Source organism: Acipenser ruthenus, chromosome 8 (genome assembly GCF_902713425.1).
Source record: "Acipenser ruthenus chromosome 8, fAciRut3.2 maternal haplotype, whole genome shotgun sequence".
In the NCBI taxonomy this organism is placed as follows: domain Eukaryota; kingdom Metazoa; phylum Chordata; class Actinopteri; order Acipenseriformes; family Acipenseridae; genus Acipenser; species Acipenser ruthenus.
The window spans coordinates 48,629,046-48,646,855 of NC_081196.1; the positions used below are offsets into that span (position 1 = coordinate 48,629,046).

At 36.5% G+C, this 17,810-nt stretch overlaps 2 protein-coding genes across 3 annotated transcripts; one reads left to right on the forward strand and one right to left on the reverse strand.

Moving 5' to 3' along the window:
* The first annotated feature begins 387 nt into the window (after nt 1-387).
* On the forward strand, nt 388-8,538 carry LOC117407142 (transmembrane protein 50B). Of its 2 annotated transcripts, XM_034011830.3 has the most exons (8): nt 388-546; nt 975-1,094; nt 2,784-2,964; nt 3,786-3,898; nt 4,390-4,457; nt 5,071-5,163; nt 5,908-5,965; nt 6,473-8,538. In XM_034011830.3, the coding sequence occupies exons 3-8, from the start codon at nt 2,866-2,868 to the stop codon at nt 6,516-6,518; spliced, it is 477 nt and encodes a 158-aa protein (XP_033867721.1). In that variant the 5' UTR covers nt 388-546; nt 975-1,094; nt 2,784-2,865; the 3' UTR covers nt 6,519-8,538. The 2 variants fall into 2 exon arrangements, with proteins under 2 accessions (XP_033867721.1, XP_033867723.1); XM_034011832.3 differs by lacking the exon at nt 388-546 and having other exon boundaries at nt 591-1,094.
* On the reverse strand, nt 8,505-17,810 carry LOC117407141 (interferon alpha/beta receptor 1a-like). The gene is made up of 7 exons (XM_034011829.3): nt 17,628-17,810; nt 15,398-15,515; nt 13,832-14,007; nt 13,059-13,213; nt 12,359-12,521; nt 11,451-11,599; nt 8,505-10,488 (listed from the first exon to the last, which is right to left on the reverse strand). Exons 1-7 carry the CDS (start codon nt 17,680-17,682, stop codon nt 10,366-10,368), a joined length of 939 nt encoding a protein of 312 aa, XP_033867720.3. The 5' UTR covers nt 17,683-17,810; the 3' UTR covers nt 8,505-10,365.

Below are 17,810 nucleotides of genomic sequence, written 5' to 3' on the forward strand. Positions count from 1 at the left end.
GGTTTTTAATCCAATGTACTTTCCTCCCTGTCAAATATCAGGAAGTATTTCTTGTATCGATATTTTAAAGAACATTCAAGACATGGAACAAAACATACCAGCCTGCCTAACAGTCCCAGCCCTTTGTAATTCCCCAAGAGAGAAAATGCAACAGAACAAAACATTTCAAAACAAAACAGGTTGGTTTGCAAACACAAGCACAATATTGCAGGAAAATATCCATAATTTACCAAAGCAATATGTTTCACTAATGGGACAAATGTCACCAAGTCATTCTAAAAAAAGAAAAAAAAAAGGTTTATTTCCATTTTATTTTGTGTATATTATGTAACAGCTAGCGATCACTGTAGCTGTCAAAACCGACAGAATTTGAACTATAGACAGTCTCACCTCTAACAAATATGTCCAGACAATTGGAAGAGCTGGTCACAGCTGGTGATTTGCAAGATTTCAGCTCGTTCAGATTTGGTGCATGCTGTTGGAGGAGCTGGTAAACTGAACCAAGAAACTGCGCGTCTACCAGCAGGAATTTGCCTTAGAAATGACGTGAGTTTACCCTTTTTATTCTTGTTCACATAGTTAGTAGTTTTCAAAGGTTTCGTTTTAAAATGCATATTGAAATAGTAAGTTACTTGGTTGGTTACAGTTACACCCAAAAGTCTAATATTACACAAATTACAATCCAGACATAGTAAATAATACATTACACAGTCGTTGCTAGCTACCACTCGCACTGCGCCATTCAGATAGGTTAAAAACAAAAAACATTTTAAAGTGGAACCAAACTCTGTGGTTTGTTCAAGCTCTATATCTACACCACACGAAGATCTCACAGTTGACAACATTATTTAATAAAAGCAATAAACAAAAATTATAATAATTATGACATCCACAACACCAGATGTCACTATGAACATTTCAGAGAGCAGCAAAATCAACTGATGTCTTCTTTCCTGATGCTAATCTCGCCGAAGACTCATTTCTGGGTTGTTTTTCTGGGCACGTCGCAATATGATTGGATAGAATGACGTTTTTCAAAGCCCAACCTCACTGGATCTGCTACTACAGGAACTTAAAGGGCAACACATCCAGAGGTAAGGAAAATACATTCTGCGGCAAAACTCGGATATATTAGAAAGATCGTATCTAAAGTAGAGCTGACCAGTGTGGTTAACATTAACCCCAAATATACCACAGTGCTTCTAATTTACATGTATTTAAATAAAAACAGTTAATTGAAGGACGTAACGATGGTGCACAATGGGAAGCACATGCATACAAACATATACAGTATCTTCAACATATTTCCATCGCTACTCACTTTGGTAAACATTTAATAAACAGTAATATACAAGGTTTTTGGTGCGGGCGAACACCTTTATTGCAATAAGAATTGCATTTTTTATGTCTTTGTTTTGGTGCCCTACTTTAACGCACAAATACATACAATGTGCATTTTAAATAAACACATACATACATGATTAATTATACATAGTAATTCACTGCCCTTTGCACCAATGTTGCGAAACGCGTATTCAAACTTTCATGAGTGAAACTACCTAAAACTTTTGTTGTTTTTTATACCGGTACCTATAATATGACGATGGGGTTTGACAATCTGCTTTTCTGTTTATAAAGATAGTATTTGGGAATTGCGTCGAGCCTCTTGCCATTGTTTTCCCCTTTAGTCCACATTAACCTCTAGATGTGTCTTATTTATGTTGTTCTTTCTTGTAGGCTGCGGACATGTATTTACTGTGTTGCTTATATTGTAATTGTTTTGTAAACAGGACCCCTTGTAAACGAGGCTTAGATCTCAATGGGTACATTTTTTTGTAAAAATAAATACATTTATTATTTTGTTAATTGTTTAAAAATATATATTTTGGAGGCCGGGACTGTTTTTGACTAATGTTGAAAAAAGTATATTTAAAGTATTGAAGCTCATCATATTCAGATGCATTCCAGAATTTTCAAATTGCGTATTTTACTTTTACTTTTAGTTTAAATAGGCAAATAAACAGTGAGGTGCAGTTTCTTATTCAACCCTCAGATGGCTCTGTCACTGTGAGAATTCTTCTGATCCCTCAATGATAAACACCTGATATTCTGCTGGACAGAGTCTGACTCCTGAATCTGCAGGCCTGCTGTACCCGCATGTGCAGTGTTACATTGCAGTTAAACCTGTTAAAAGGAAACAGTTTCACTTTCATGAAGGAGAAGAAGACATTAGCAGACATAAAACACAAACCCTGACTGAGCATTATCAGAAGTCAACCCAAGGACATACAGTGCTGTACATGCTTTTTATGAATGATAAGCATTATTGAATACAAATAAAAATACACTTTTTAGTCTTTTGTACATCTGTGGGCAAAAGTTTAGCATCACTTAGAATTTTAGGATTGACAAAATAAAACAAAAACTATCTGAACAAAATGTAGATATTTAATTTCACATCGTGTAATCAAAGAAACTACAAAATGATATATCAAAAGTCTACCAGAAGCCATATTATTAGTACATTATTTCATGTTAGATTTCTAGATGTCACATTTTTCAATTTGTCAGCAATCAATATGTTAACATGACATTATTCAGTAGGTTTCATTTGAATTTATGAAGCAAAATTAATTCTATAAGGTGATGCAATATATATATATACATATATATATATATATATATATATATATATATATATATATATATATATATATATATATATATATATATATATATATATATATATGTGTGTGTGTGTGTGTGTTTTTTGTCGGGATCAGGAATACAGAGCCCTTTTTAGCAGTGGATGTGTGATTGAAAACTTGCGGGTAAAGAGCAAGGAGATCACAGCCTGAATTCGGGATGGCCGGGTTCCTGGATAACTTTCGCTGGTCCGAGTGTGAATGCATCGACTGGGGAGAGAGGAGGAATGCTGGTGCTTCCATAGTGGCTGGAGTCTTGGTAAGTCTGCTCCTTCACTCAGTCTTGTCATACTTTGTTCTGGAAAGTGTGGGGAACAACAGTAAGTTTATGTCTTATTTGCTGTGCAGCCAGTTAAAGCCTGGAAGATCATTTAGTGTAATTGAAAACAAGCTTCATCATCCCTCTGTCAAAAATACTGATGCTGCACATACACTGTAATCTGGGACAAATTCATAAAGGGAATTAATCAGTGGAGTTAAAGTAGATGCCATCCAGAGTTCTGGAAAGTAAGGTGTGCAAACTTAATGTTTCCTTTTAAAAATAATATTTCTATTTAAATAGCACATACCGGATATTCTTCAGTCAATACTGGAGTACATTTTTACAAAAACAGTCTTGGTGTAAAGTCAGTTAGAACCTCGGTCAAGAATCCTATTGAAAAGAAGTTGGATCACAATTTTCTATGTGGGTCAAACTGAGGCGGAGGCACAATAGTTAAATCAAATAATTCTTATCTTGACATCTAGAACCAAATGCATCCTGTTTTTGCTTTCATAATATGTACATTTCTGGTAAATTCAAAAATGAAGATCCAGATTTATTTGTTTTGTTTGAACCTTTTATTTTGGTCCTCGTGCCTTTGTTTATTAGTTTTTGTTTACTAAACGTGCGCAAACAGCACTTCACTGCAGCTTCCCTGATTGAGTCCCCTTTACTGCCAGTAACATCTTGGGCCACAGTGCTGTCCTGCCAGAAACGGCTTAGCTGCTCATGAAGTGCTGATAACAATTGAAAGTGATGAACCGTAACATTTTCCAAACCGTGTTGCAACCCGTGCCTTGTCCTTGTGCCCCCTGCAGTTCTTCACTGGCTGGTGGATAATGATCGACGCTGCTGTGGTTTACCCGAGCCAGGAGCAGCTGAATCACGCCTTCCACACCTGTGGTGTCTTTTCCACAATCGCCTTCTTCATGTGAGTCTCTCCTTGCTTGCTTTCACACTGCAGCATAACGGCTGTTTATAGGGGATTCTGGAGGGGAGGGGATACTCTGGATCTGTGTTTTATTTGAACCCCCCCCCCCCCCGCCCCAATACCAAAATTGCTACATACTGCTTTTTCCATTCTCGGCGGTGTGCTCTGTAGAAATGATGTTGCGTGACGAGGAAACTGGGTAGGGTGGGGTGCCTATTTTCAGAGAAACTACCAGAGATACAGGTTTGCTAGAAACATTGCTGGTGCTGGTTTCTACAGTATATAGACCACAAAGTCACAGGATGAAATACAGGAAAAACTGGATGCACATATTATTTTCACCAGGTATCGGCACCCCTGTATACATATTCCCCTTTTTGTTTTACTAAATGTAGTTGTGTTCATGCACAATATACAGTAACAAGTTTATGGTCCTACTACTCGATATGCAGTGTTCTACATTTCAGCTCACTGTGTATTCTGTGTTTCAGGATAAATGCAGTGTCTAACGGCCAGGTGAGAGGGGACAGTTACGGGGAAGGCTGCTTAGGAAGGATAGGTAAGAATGCACTTATGCCTCGGATCCAAAAAGTATCAGGACTTGTCAGTACTGGTGTGAAGACTTTGTTGGATACTCCTCCACTCTGCTACAGTTCTGTCTGTTTCCACCACCAGTAATGAGGTGTGCAGAATTATGTTGCTGTTCCCTTCTGTTGTCCTCAACAAACTATCAAAACACATTAGAGTAGCTGACAAAATAGCGAATACATCTTACCTGTTGTGCACTTCTATTTATTATATAGGTCTCAAATGTGCTCTTGTGAAAGAAACACCTGTTACAGCATTTTTTATTTACTATGATTATTTTAAATCTAGTAGTACATCAGGTTAAGACATCTGTGTGCAGCACATGCTTTCAGATAGTGTTGTACTTCTTTGGTCATTTCACCAAGGGTTATTTCCACTCATCAATTAACTGACATGCTTTCAGCCTGTAACATCACTCCTTAAATTCTTGTGATGCCACTCAGTGGAAAAACACTTGAGGAAAAAAATGAATCATGCCTCAGGGTGTGTTTGAAAAGCATTATTATCCCCGCTGTGGGTGCATAATCCGGGCTGTTGCTGATTTGTATGAGTGACAATTACTAATATTTGCTGTTTGTCCACAGGTGCAAGAATCTGGCTGTTTGTTGGCTTTATGATAATGTTCGGATCCCTCATTGCTTCCATGTGGATTCTGTTCGGAGCCTATGTTGTTCCAAGTAGGTGTTGATCGTAGTTGTGTTTATCTGTAATTTGTATGTTTAGTAATACTAGAAGGACAAACATTTAGACTATAAGTAACAATTTTAAAATGAGATTTTGTTCACATTCTTAAATTCATATGTTTGTTGTGGCCCCAAAACACATATTAATGTTGAATACATATTCAAAATGTTTGCCAATTTATTTTATTTTATTACTACTACATATACAACCATAGAGTGTTTTGTACTGTAGTTACGAATGCATTATTTTATTTAGTAAGGCTCTAATCCACATAATGATGTTAATACCGGCACCCTAATATGTATAAACCTGCTATTTTACAACCCCCTTTCCACTGTATTTGAAATGTAATTGAATTATTTTAATAAGCAAGTCTATACATTACCCCTGGGGGGAAAGCAGTAGCAGCATTAGTTAGAAATTAACAGTTGCACCTCTGTTTGTATCATAAAATAGGTCCGTAGATTTCTAATACTTTATTATCTTGAGCCTCCTGTTTATAAGTTACTGCTGGGAAAATAAAAACACAATCAAGCTGTTGTTTCTTTCAATATCAGATATAACAAGAGGGGTCTGATTAAACACGTGACATGAATTTATTTCTGATAGTTTGTATTACTGCTTTGACCCCAGAGTTAAATCATGAAGGTAATAATCCAGGACTTGTTCTTGTAGTTGTAGTTGGGTTAGATGCCTGTTTTGACCCGGTTCTCTTCATGATTTGATCTTTATTGCAGAGAAGGATGTGTACCCTGGGCTTGCTGTGTTTTTCCAAAATACGTTAATATTTTTTAGGTAAGTAGCTTGTTGGGATTTGGTTTACACTTTCTTCCATCTCACATTCTAACACTTCTCAGTGTTAATCTACGTTTAGACCCATTGGGTTTGGGCTCAACACTTATTTCTGAGGGAGCAGAGACTTACTCAAATTAGAATGTATGTATGTGTGTGTGTGTGTGTGTGTGTGTATAATTTGTAGACTACATATTATATGTTTCTGACTTATTTTTTTCAAATTCTCCCTAATGTTACAGTGAGACAACATGGGCAACTCATTCAAGAGCACATACATTGTTATAGTCCACTAGTCACAAAAGATGCCTTTTATTTTTTTATGGTTTTGAATTTGCTCACAGAATCAGAACCTGCATTATCTACTGTACATCATCAGAGGTGTCACTGTTCCCTTCTTATTGTGTTGTGTCTTTGTGAGTCTGTTCCCTCCCTTTTTATTATTTTTTTAAGGGCTGGCTGTATGGAAATAATGAAACCTGTTTAAATTGTGTTTTGTCTGTTTTACAGTACACTGATCTACAAGTTTGGAAGAACAGAAGATCTGTGGGGATAGCCCCTCCCTATCTGTCAGCACCAAGATATCCTTCCTTCAGTGTTCTCACCAAGATTCAAAAAAACTCTAGAGTGTAACCAGGTTCAATATAATGACGTACTGAATTACTCCCAGCAAAATGCTACCAGGTCCTGCAATCCCTTGCAGAACTAATTGAAAGCAAGCCCGTGAGCACGTTTTTCACCATCCTTAGAGGGCAATTCAATGAAAAAATAATAACAGCAGTTAGCATTGCTGTAAGACCTGCTTTATTTACCCTTTTATGCACTGAACCACTCCACCGTGGCATGATACCGTCTGTTGCAGAGGTGTGTATGGGGAGTGTGTCTAATTTTAAGCATGTTTATTCTGTCACATATACCTGAGTCAGTGAGGATATTACTGGAGAGATTATTGATGGTGCCATTTGAAAGCAACAGAGGCACTCTATCTGAGAGGGTGGAATAAATGTTTTCTTTCTTATTTAGTGGACGGAGGGGTACGAGATTATAGCAAAATATAGTAGTGAACAGCAGTATTGGGACCTCCCTGTGACAGCCCTGTACTGTAGTTTGGATACAGGTATTAAAGGTAATGACCTGTGCTTCACAGCCCTGGTGAGGACACTGAAGAAAGTCAGCTAATATTAATACTGTCAAACTGAGAACAATATTATCTTGTACAGCTCAATCCCTTAGCCAGTGTTTTATATTCTGCCAACAGATCATTTTACAGGTTGTATTTTCTTTTTTTAAGAGGGAACAAATTGCCAGATTGTCTTGACTTATGTAGTGTTGTTTTTGACACTGTAGTTAAAGTTACCACCTCCCTTCAGCTACTGTTTTTTTTAAAGTATTTTAAATATATGTATCCTATCCTTCTTTATGTTGAAAAGCACCACAAGGATCGGCTGTAAATATGATGCCATTAACAAACAAACAAACAAAAAAAACGGGTTTGTGATGATTGTGTACATTATTAACAAATATATTGTACTCCTGTGTAGATAAAGAGAATAAATAAAATACAATAAAGTAAGTTTGTTACGACGCAAGAGGATTGTATTGTGAAAGACAATATATAAATACAATAAGATATTTTGTCCATGTAGAACTCATTGCTGGTGAACAGGGAAAGGACTACTGTCTATAAAAGCTTTTGAAGACAGCCCTACATAGAACTGTTATGCAACATGTAGGTCTCGGTATCACTTCTGGAGATTGTGTTTCTTTTTACTAAATGTGAATATTACCATATAGAACCTACTTAACAATGACACAAAGAATGCCCAGAGTATGTCATTGGTAATACCTGCTATCTCTGTAAAAGGGGTATTAATCAATTCCATAATACATGTTGGATCACTATACAAAGTAGGGAATTGATCTTGGTAAGTGATGTGAATATTAAATAAATTTACCCCCATTTTATTGATGGAGAAGTTGATAATAAGTAAGGGTTGGGGCTTGTATAAGCAAGCTTCTTGTTACTTTACCTAAAAACACAATAAAGGGAATTTTCTCTTATGGCCAATTTCAAGATTTATGTACAGTACATGTCTTGTGGTCTCGAGGTGGGTAGGTGAATCATCGGAGGGGAAATGTGCTGTGCATGAAGTTCTGATTTTAGTTTAAAGGCTCAATGACATCCTTCCAGTGAAAGACAACAGCACAAATGCTTTTTAAACAGATGACTTAAACCTCTATCAAGCAAGAAACCTTTGTTGGTTATTGTGTTGAAAACAAAGTAAATGTGTCAAAGGTGGTTTTTACTGTATGTACATATTTATTCCACAACACATGGCATATGTATAAAGTATTAAATGATTTAATAGTAATGGTTATACAAATGTAGCTATATACAGAACATCTTATAAATCTTATAAAAGTAATACAGTAGAAACTGTCATATCCAATCCTGTAAGATATGATACCCCTATTAACCAATGACGGCATGTGTTATTTACAAGCGTTTCTACCAACAGAATGGTACTGATGGAAACTGATCAATGCACTTTTTTTTTTTTTTTATAGGTCTAAAACAGTAAATGCAGCTCTTAGCAGGACAGATTGGACAGCTGCAGTTAAAAAAGAAAAGACTATGTTTGGGAATTCAGTTTCACCTTTTACTTGGTGTCACTTCACACAGCTGCCCAGGGATTAATAGTTACTGTATTGTTAAAAAATCTTAAACAAGATCTTTTTTGCCAACCTCCAAAGCCAGTTTGTGTTTGTATGCATGCTTTCATGTTGTTGTTTCTGTCTCGGGTTAACAAGCACGATGCAAAAAAACAAACCTGTCGGATCAGCTTGATATGGGCGAAGAAAGCACAGCAAGAGTGTTGTTTTGTAAACTGCCAACTACTGTATTACAGTGCTTGGTTTTGCATTCATTTTCATTGATTTTCTTTGTATAGTATAAGTGCAGTACTATACTTTGGTGTTTTAGATACACTGATGTACCCTATATTGTTAATTTAGAATGCCCTGCTGTCAATAATGCCACAACAATGTAGTATAACCACTCCCTCTGAGATCAGTTAAATCGGATATGACAAGTTCTATTGTAATAAGAGGATAACCCCTACAGCAAGAAGCATTCCTTACATGTGCTACGATATGCTAAATTGGTAGATTGAGTTAACAGTTAAAATTAGTCTGAACATCTGGTAAAGAACTGACAGTAGTGTGAAAATTAAAACCAAAGGACAATCAGCATACATTAGATATAGAGCTATTTAAGTTCTATAAACTAAGACTACCGAAAGCCACAGCTCAGTGTATGGTGAAGAAGACACTTAATCTACGTAAACCATTTGTCAACTTGAAAAGAAGTGGTAAACAAAGGGGAACAAAGGCAAACAGCCTCCGAGACCTTCCTAGCAATGGAATTACAACAGTCTGCTGCAGTAAGAAAAAAGATGAATCAAGGAAGTCTCAATTATTCTCGAGTGGGAAAATCTAACTAGTTTGACAAAGAGCTCCTCACCTTACTGGAAAACAGTCGGGTGGCTTTGTCATGCATGTCACCTAAAAGGCCACTGAATGCATGCTTGGCATATAGAGGGTGAATGACTGGATTAATACAATTGTGTGTGTGTGTTGTTTCCTAAATAGAAATAGTACAACTTTAAAAAAATATCTCTCAAATTTTTAAAAAGGCGTATGAATAGTTGTGAAATCCACAGTAGTCTGTCTTGGCAATATTCAGTATTTTGGGTGCTTTATTGACACACATCTGGTGGTGACTTCTTTCTTTTAGCAGCTCCCATGCCTATTCGGATGGAACAAGTAATTTTCAAGTTATGTCATGATTTTGCTTGACAGTAGGTTGCTGTGAGATCCTGTTCTTTTCTACACATTTAAGGCATCCCAACCAACACCATTAGGTCCAATACCAAGTCCTTTAAAAGTGGGATGAGTTGTTCTTAATGTGCAGCGTTCGACATTCTCAAATCCATCCCCACACCCCTCATGCAAGACACATTTTCAATGTCCATAAAGAAATTAACAAAAAAGAAAAAAAAAACATTTAGTGCATTATTTGGGGTAAAAATTCAAAACAAACCCTTTCCTACAGAAGCCAGGGTCTGATTCTGAAGGCCTTTCCTCTCCTTCAGAGGGAGTTGGAGGGATTTCTGGCAGCCTGTAATCCTAACTAGCTGAAAGAGTCTCTCCATTGAAATCGGGTTGATGTCAACCTGTGGCTAATGGAAACGAACAGGGCTGATATCAAAACACCACCAGACTTAAAAGACCCCCCCCCCCCCCCCCCCAAAGTCACAGTATTGGTAGATACAAATAGTCTTTCTTAATTCTTTCTTCTGTCTTTTTCAGCATCTGAGGCTATTTAGATCATTAACGTTGCTTTATTCATAGCTTTGGACTGAAGATGTATTTCTGCTGCTGTCATCCAAAAGGACAGATACAGTGTCAAACTTTTCTTCAGAGACACATCTGACATTCAGCCCCTCAGAGGATCTGCTGAGGAACTGGGATGGAAAAAAAAAGTTCATGTCATTGAGGCTGAGGGTAATGTAAATGTGTTGATATAGAAAAGTTTCAAGCAGATTTTTTATGTATCTTAAGATAAACAGGTTTCTATATTTTAAATCAACCAGATACAGTGCAGTACATTTATAAGAATCACTGATATAAGAATCAATCGCATACAGTGATCAAAACCACTGGGACAAAATCATTCCTATACCAGCCAATGTAAAATAATCCGCTTGTAGGTCAAGCAATCCGCTTATAAGAATCATTTCGGGGCAAACTGACTACATGTAATAAAGTACTTGATCAAGTGCAATGACGTGTACAGCCAATAAAAGCTGTTTTTGAATTTGATCACAGGCTTCATTCCTACATTACTCTGGACTATAATAATTTACAAAACAAAAACAGACCAGAAGGGATTCCCCTGTCAAAAGCCAAGACTCTGTTTCCATTGGGGCTTTCCAGCCTCAGAATGACACACTATTTCCTTCTCCTTTACTTTTACTTCATGCAGTTTTTTTTCAGCATTAAGCAACTCTGCAAAAACACAACCTTACTATAGCTAATTTCTTACCTTAGTTTCATTGTATAATACAGAAATAAGTTATGTAAAAATTCTGTAGGGGCATACCCAAAGCTGTTGTATTGAGTTGCATTATTTCTCCTAGACTGCTAGCAGTCTGTTGTTTCAAGTTGTAATTTTCACTTGACCTCCTTGAGAACGAGTTAATAATGCACAGTATTAGGTGGCTTGTTCAAAATATATGCATTCATGATAATGTGTTTACTATTTCGGAAAAGTGACTGGTCTAAAATGGGTGTAAGAGAATTTCCTAAACAAGTTTTATCATATTTGCATGCGCTCTAGAAATGCACAATTTTATGGACAGGCTTTCAAACAGCATCCCCAGAGGGAAAATAAACAAATACATGTTAATAAAACAGTGTTCTCTACCTCTGCTATATGGTCAGGGACATTCCAGGCTGGATGCAGCAAATTCTTGACGTATCCAGGGGTGTAGCGCACGAGGAAGAAGCATCCAATTACAAAAAAACAGATAATGACTGCACTCAGCACCACGAAGACAACCACTTTTGTTGGATCTAGAGAGCAAAAAGAAGCATAATTGACAGGCAAATGATTCCTGAGCCATCAGCTGCCAAGTGGGTACAGTGTTATTATACATGCCCTAGCTATCAGTATCAAAAAACATGTGACCATGATGACCAATAGAATCAAGTCTATATTATCTGGAAACCAAAAAGTCACGTGACCCCCAATATGGTCACAGTTCCAAGATAGATTTTGAAAATATGAAATTGCTGTGAAATGGTTTATGAGACATTACCTGTTGTACTGGCTGTGGTGGATTTGTAAATGTATGCAGTTCAAGCTTCCGTTAGCATAAAGAGTAAGTAGTGGGGTTCCGAAAAATATAGCGTTACACCTCCCACATGTTGCTACAACTGTTTAAATAACACACCTGTAATTTTTATTTTTGTTGTTAAGAAGCCACAACACACACACACACACAAAAAGTGCTGTGGCTTTTCATGGATCATTATTGCTGTGTTACCTGTTTGACAATGTGGGCAATAACCCTTACACTATCTGCACTAGAGTCGACATTCTCAAAAGAGCTTTGAAACATACTTTAAAGTTATAAGTGTAAAAAGTTGTCACGATGTTAACAATGAAAAGAAAAATGACAGGTACATTATTTAAACAGTTGTAGCAACACATGGGGATGTATAACGCTATACTTTCTGGAACCCTGCTACTTGCTCTTTAACAAGGTACCGGTAAATATTGACATTAAGTTTTACCTAAAACAATAGATAGAGATATGTCAAAATCCATACCATTATCATAAATGTATTTGCAGTCAACTTTGCTTGGTTTGCCGACTTGGTTATTGACATGGCAATAGTCCTCAACAGTTTTCACCTCCACGCAGTACATCGCACCGGGTTCAAGCTCTTCCAGTCCGATTGATGTATTTGGACTAGGATCTAACTCTATCATCTGTCATCAAAATAAAACAAAGAAACAGACATTATAACACGACAGTCAAATATTCTTCTGGTTGCTTTGTTTGACTAAAATCAAGTTTCCTTTTTAGTAGTAGTCTCATCTCATGATAGAGTGGTTAAAGTTGCTAATGCTGTATTTTCTGATTAGGGAAGTTAGATTGTGTTTAATTCCTAAACATTTTAACTGAAAGCCCTCCATTCGAGCACTGCAACATCACTGTGTGAGGGACTACATGCACACAAAATGTATGCGTACCTAGAAAAAAAAAAGATATGTGAATAAATAACCTTACACTGTTCACATCCTATTCAATACACATTAGAGCTGGTCTCTATATCTGACATGCATAAGGCAATGGTTAAACATTTGGAAATCGTTTCAATGTTTAAACTCTAAACTATTAGCATCCCTAGTTCTTATTGAGATGTTTGTTTTAATAACTCAGTTTGCCAAGTGTTTGCAGGAAATCTACAGCAAATGGTAAAAATAAAATACATTTAATTAAATAAATACACTCTGAAAGTTTACTTTTTCATGTTCCTTCCAGTAGGTAACCTGGTACTTGAGCTGTGTATAGTAGTGCTTCAGTGATTGGTTTGTGCTGTTTTCCAGGGGGTCGGAGATAGAAACATACAGCACTCTGGAATCTACTTCCAATGTCACGCTTGGTGGTCCTAACTCAGCTGACAGACAAAATAAACACAAGAGAGTTGATGGTTCGGTCGCTATATTGTCACACTTTTAAACATGAATCAGATCCTTCTTTATTTGTTCACATGACATTTGTTAACAGGCAAGACAGCTGTCATCTCAGACATGGTAAGTGATGCATTGTTATAACTGAATAGTGAATTGATCTTGATGAGACTGTTGTAATCTGTCCCCCTGGTAGGCTTAATGTTATATGATGGGTTGGTTCATACTTAATACAAATATGTCTTTTCGCCACAGTAAGAATGACCTTTGCACCTTACAACCATCCAAAATTACAATTAGCAGCGCTTAATTAGTAAAGACTAACACAAAAGCACATTGCATTGGACTATGAGGATTTTCATCCAAAAGTACAATAATATTTAGAATCCTCATGAAATTTTAATATACAGTATATACAGTAGACACCTAACATTGAGGGCACTAAAGAGACAATGGGACTAGTTCTGAACCCATTTTTAGTTGTATTTTCCTTTAACAAGGAACGGTACAAATTGCACTTTGGAAAATATGGACCTTACTGTCTCAGCCCAGTTTCTAGTGGAAAGATGTAGCTATTTTGAGCAAATAATATAAAAGCTTCATACTGTGACTTAGGGGACAAAAATGTTCAGTCTCCACCCATGCAGAGGTGTTGCTCTCACTCCGTGCTCTCACTCGCAGGGTCACGTTATAGTGGTGACGGATACTGTCAGTGAAGTCACACTCTGTCTTGTCAGTGGATTCGCACTGTTTAATGACACTCCATTGATGAAAGCCCACACTGATGCAAGAAAGAAAGTGTTATTAGAATGGATGACAAGAGTTTCACTACATCTCAGAAGGGGTGTCAGGTTTTAAAGGGCATGATTGTTTCGAGCATCCTACTTAAAGGAAGGTCAGGATGCTCCCTAATTTACCCTTTAAATTTTGTCTTCACCTGAATTAGCAAAAATTATCAAATGGAAAAAAAAAATTAAAAACCTGTTCAAGTTGATCAATATCTGTAGTATGTTGTGTTTACTGTTATATGGTGAACATTTTGTCCACAAACACAATATATTCGCTTTATGCAAAAGAATAAATAAAAAATAATAAAAAGTTGTTTAAATCCAGAACAAATCGGTTTAACAACGAATCCAGAGAACATAACAAATTTACAGAAAGTGAACACTTACCGATTCCAAATTTTAAAAAAGTATAATAATACTATTAAATAAAAAATCCCTTTGCTTAAAACCTTTACACAGAAACAATGCACAGACTTGACTATCAATAGTGTTCAAATGATACAATGCATTGATGGATCGATTTATCTTAAACTTTTCAACCACTTAGTTGTAGGGGCATTCCCAGCATTTTGCTACATGTGAAGAGTTCAGCAATGATATCAAAAGATTTCAATTTCACTGGCTATTTCAAGCAATTATTATCAAGTTGCTCTAAATGTTCCATTTCCAATACTGTTGCCTGAAAGTTGCGTCGTGTTTCAAGTCCTAATTCTTGCAATATTTATATAGAATAAATTAATGTACTGTAAAAACAGCATTTAAAAGTATAAAACAAACACAGGAAAGTTTATGATATTGAGTCAGACAGAAATCAAATGTTATAATGTATTTATATCATAGTAGCCCCCTATTTTTCCATGTGTAAACTGGAGCCTTTTTGATAGGGTCATAATGGTCAACTATATTACATTTTACTTTAGGTTTCTGGAAACAAATATATTTAACCTTTGACATAAAGAATAGGATGTGAATGGGACTACACGTCTTCCCGTTGTTTATCTATTAAATGACGGTGCAAAAAGTACAAACTGTGAATTATTTCCTCCCAGGTAGGCCTACAAAGCAGTATTCTGTGATTCCCTCAAAAAAGCTCCATTAAAGGTGGTGTCCAGTGAATATTATCCATTTCAGTGCCACATGGTTTAACCTTTGTCTAATTTAAATGATGGAGACCACTCACATTCAAACAATGCCTTTACGGTTGGTACAATGCTAGATTTCATGTATTTCACAATGTTCCATTACAGGTGTCCAGTAGAAATTAAACACATCACTGGACATATAAAGAGGTATTTCTTTCCACATATACTTCATATTTACAAACCATTTGATTGGGTGTGACATTTACGCCGACTGATAAACACCACATACTGATAAACTTACTGTTTGTATTCAACATCATAAGATGTAGCTTCGCTGCTAACAGGATCCCAATGCAGCACACTTCTCAAGTTCACCGACTTAATTTTCACATTCTGAGGTTTTGGCAACCTCGCAATACCTGCAGTGCAAAATAAAAAAAATAAAATAAAAAACATTCATATCACTTCACTTGTCCGATTCAGCAAAGCTAACAAATCATCAGAAAGAAAAGTGAGAAGATCTGAGTTCCTGTACTATCCTTCAGTTTTTCTTCTTCAAGTGTGTCAGGTGAAAAAATAAGATTATCCCCCAGCTACTGTAAGTACAGTACTGGTATTAAATGATTGTCCATGTGGTTTTTCAGGGAGAGACACACCCTGCAACACTTTTGGCACAAAGTAACTTTACAGAAGCACTACGTGTCGACAGACTTGTCAAAATGTCGTCCACTGAACTCTGTAACTTTCTTTCAGTAGTACTACACGTACAGTACCACCATTAAGTGTTTTATAGTTATGAATAAACTTTACATAACGGCTGCTGTGGGATAAATAATGATATAGTTCCGCTGTCTTAAACTGAAGCCAGAACAACCACACACAATGGAGCATTATACTTTTATACATCTAAATGCAGATTTCAAGAGTATCAACAGTGATTACATATTCAGCCAAATGAATTAGTGGCCTATGTGGTTAGAAATGATTTGATTTAATTGAACCATTTGATTGCACAGACATGCTTGTGATTTCTCTATTCAACTGAGTAGGTGTTAGAAATTGACAGTACTGTACATTGAGGAGTCGGTTTCCCCTATAAAACATCAAATACATATTGTTTATTTAAAATGTTTCTTTATATGGCATTGCTGTGATGTAGTGGTTACATGACTCTCCCCTCTGAAGCCTAGCACATAGAAGTACGTTTTATTTTGTTCTTCAGAGGGACGGGCAGTTACAGCATCGAGATTGCTACATTGAGTGATCTCATTTTCACACCTTTATCCGCATTTCCTGAGTAAATCTTTGTTTTATATAATAAACTAAAATCACACTGTGGTCTACTTTAGGTCACATTATGCATTTACATGGTTAAATCACAGTAATACCTATTGTATGAAACTGAATTTAAAATAACTATTGCTTGTTACAGTACGTCTGCCAAGTGCCTGGACCGATTTATCTTCTGTGTCCAATTTTGTTATTTTGTTTCAGATCCCACCAACCAATCAGCCAAATAAAGTACAGAATGAATTATACATGTAAAAGAAATTCAATCATAAACATTTATTTTCCAGGAAATCTTGGCAACCAATTGCCAACTCTTTACTCCCCACACTCATTCTAGTCACCCATGAACATGCATTAAGCCCTACTCCTTTGAAGCAGAAGCTCTAAAACTTTGTTCAGTGGTATACTAATCCATATGGTTTGGTACTGATCTGACTGATAATAATGGTTATCTTTTAAAATAAGCATTTTATTATTATTATTATTATTACCTGGATATTAAAATATTCTGTTCCCCTTTTAGAAACCCTAACCAATATACAAAGTACACCGTTCTGGCAAACTGTTGCGGTAAATTCACTGAAAACGTGTGATGTTCTGGCAAAGTTGTTCTTGGCAATCTCCTGGCAAATAGTTGTGTGTTCTGGCAAACATTTAGTGTAGATTTGCAGCAAACGTATTTTTGTAAGGGTATAGGATTTGGCGTCATACCTTTGTCTAATCTCAATCAGTTGTAAAGTACTCATTACGCCACTGACAACAATTAAATAGCATATATATTAGACAGAGATTAATTTTAGACAGAGAATGCAATAACAAATGGCGTATAATAATTAAGCAAGAGATGGAACCCAAAAAAGAAGGCTTTACCGTCTGGTAATCATGGCCAAGCCGAAGGGGATATAATTTTGACTCTTAGAAAATTGGCCATACCCTAATTTAAATCATGTCATACACCTGGCACCACAACCAGAACGGTGGTTGACTATTCAACGTTACAAAGGCAATTAAATCTGGCCACATATCTAAGTCCATAATAATCCATTACAGAAATACATAGTTAACAACAAGTACACCAATTGTGATTTCAGAAAAACAGGAAGTCGATATGACATCAAACTACAGTACAAGGACTTGAACCAGGCCAGGACTGTACGTGCTAGTATAGGGCTGTGAACGACTTCTTCCGATCCCGACACTAGCAGAAAATGTCAAAACAGAAACATGACAATTCCCCCTACCTTGAGGTATTGCTGCTAAAATCAAAACCACGGTGCAAATTATATTTAAAGTCATTCTTGGTTATGTCAATTGCCTCCCTTTGCTTCTTCGTTCTCCATCTTGTTCTGTCTCCTCCTATTCCTCCAGTCAATTGACACCAGTTCAGGATTAACCACTGGTGAGCCGGCCAGGCCTGTTTAACA

Excerpts from the sequence above, each read along its gene's own strand:
- LOC117407142 (XM_034011830.3), top strand. The coding sequence starts at position 2,866 with ATGGCCGGGTTCCTGGATAACTTTCGCTGGTCCGAGTGTGAATGCATC. Across the intron at positions 2,965-3,785 it reads CCATAGTGGCTGGAGTCTTG|TTCTTCACTGGCTGGTGGAT; the intron begins GTAAGTCTGCTC and ends TGCCCCCTGCAG. Across the intron at positions 5,164-5,907 it reads CGGAGCCTATGTTGTTCCAA|AGAAGGATGTGTACCCTGGG; the intron begins GTAGGTGTTGAT and ends TCTTTATTGCAG.
- LOC117407141 (XM_034011829.3), bottom strand. The coding sequence starts at position 17,682 with ATGACTTTAAATATAATTTGCACCGTGGTTTTGATTTTAGCAGCAATA. Across the intron at positions 15,516-17,627 it reads TTTAGCAGCAATACCTCAAG|GTATTGCGAGGTTGCCAAAA; the intron begins GTAGGGGGAATT and ends TTTGCACTGCAG. Across the intron at positions 13,214-13,831 it reads TTTTTGTCCCCTAAGTCACA|CTGAGTTAGGACCACCAAGC; the intron begins GTATGAAGCTTT and ends TTTGTCTGTCAG.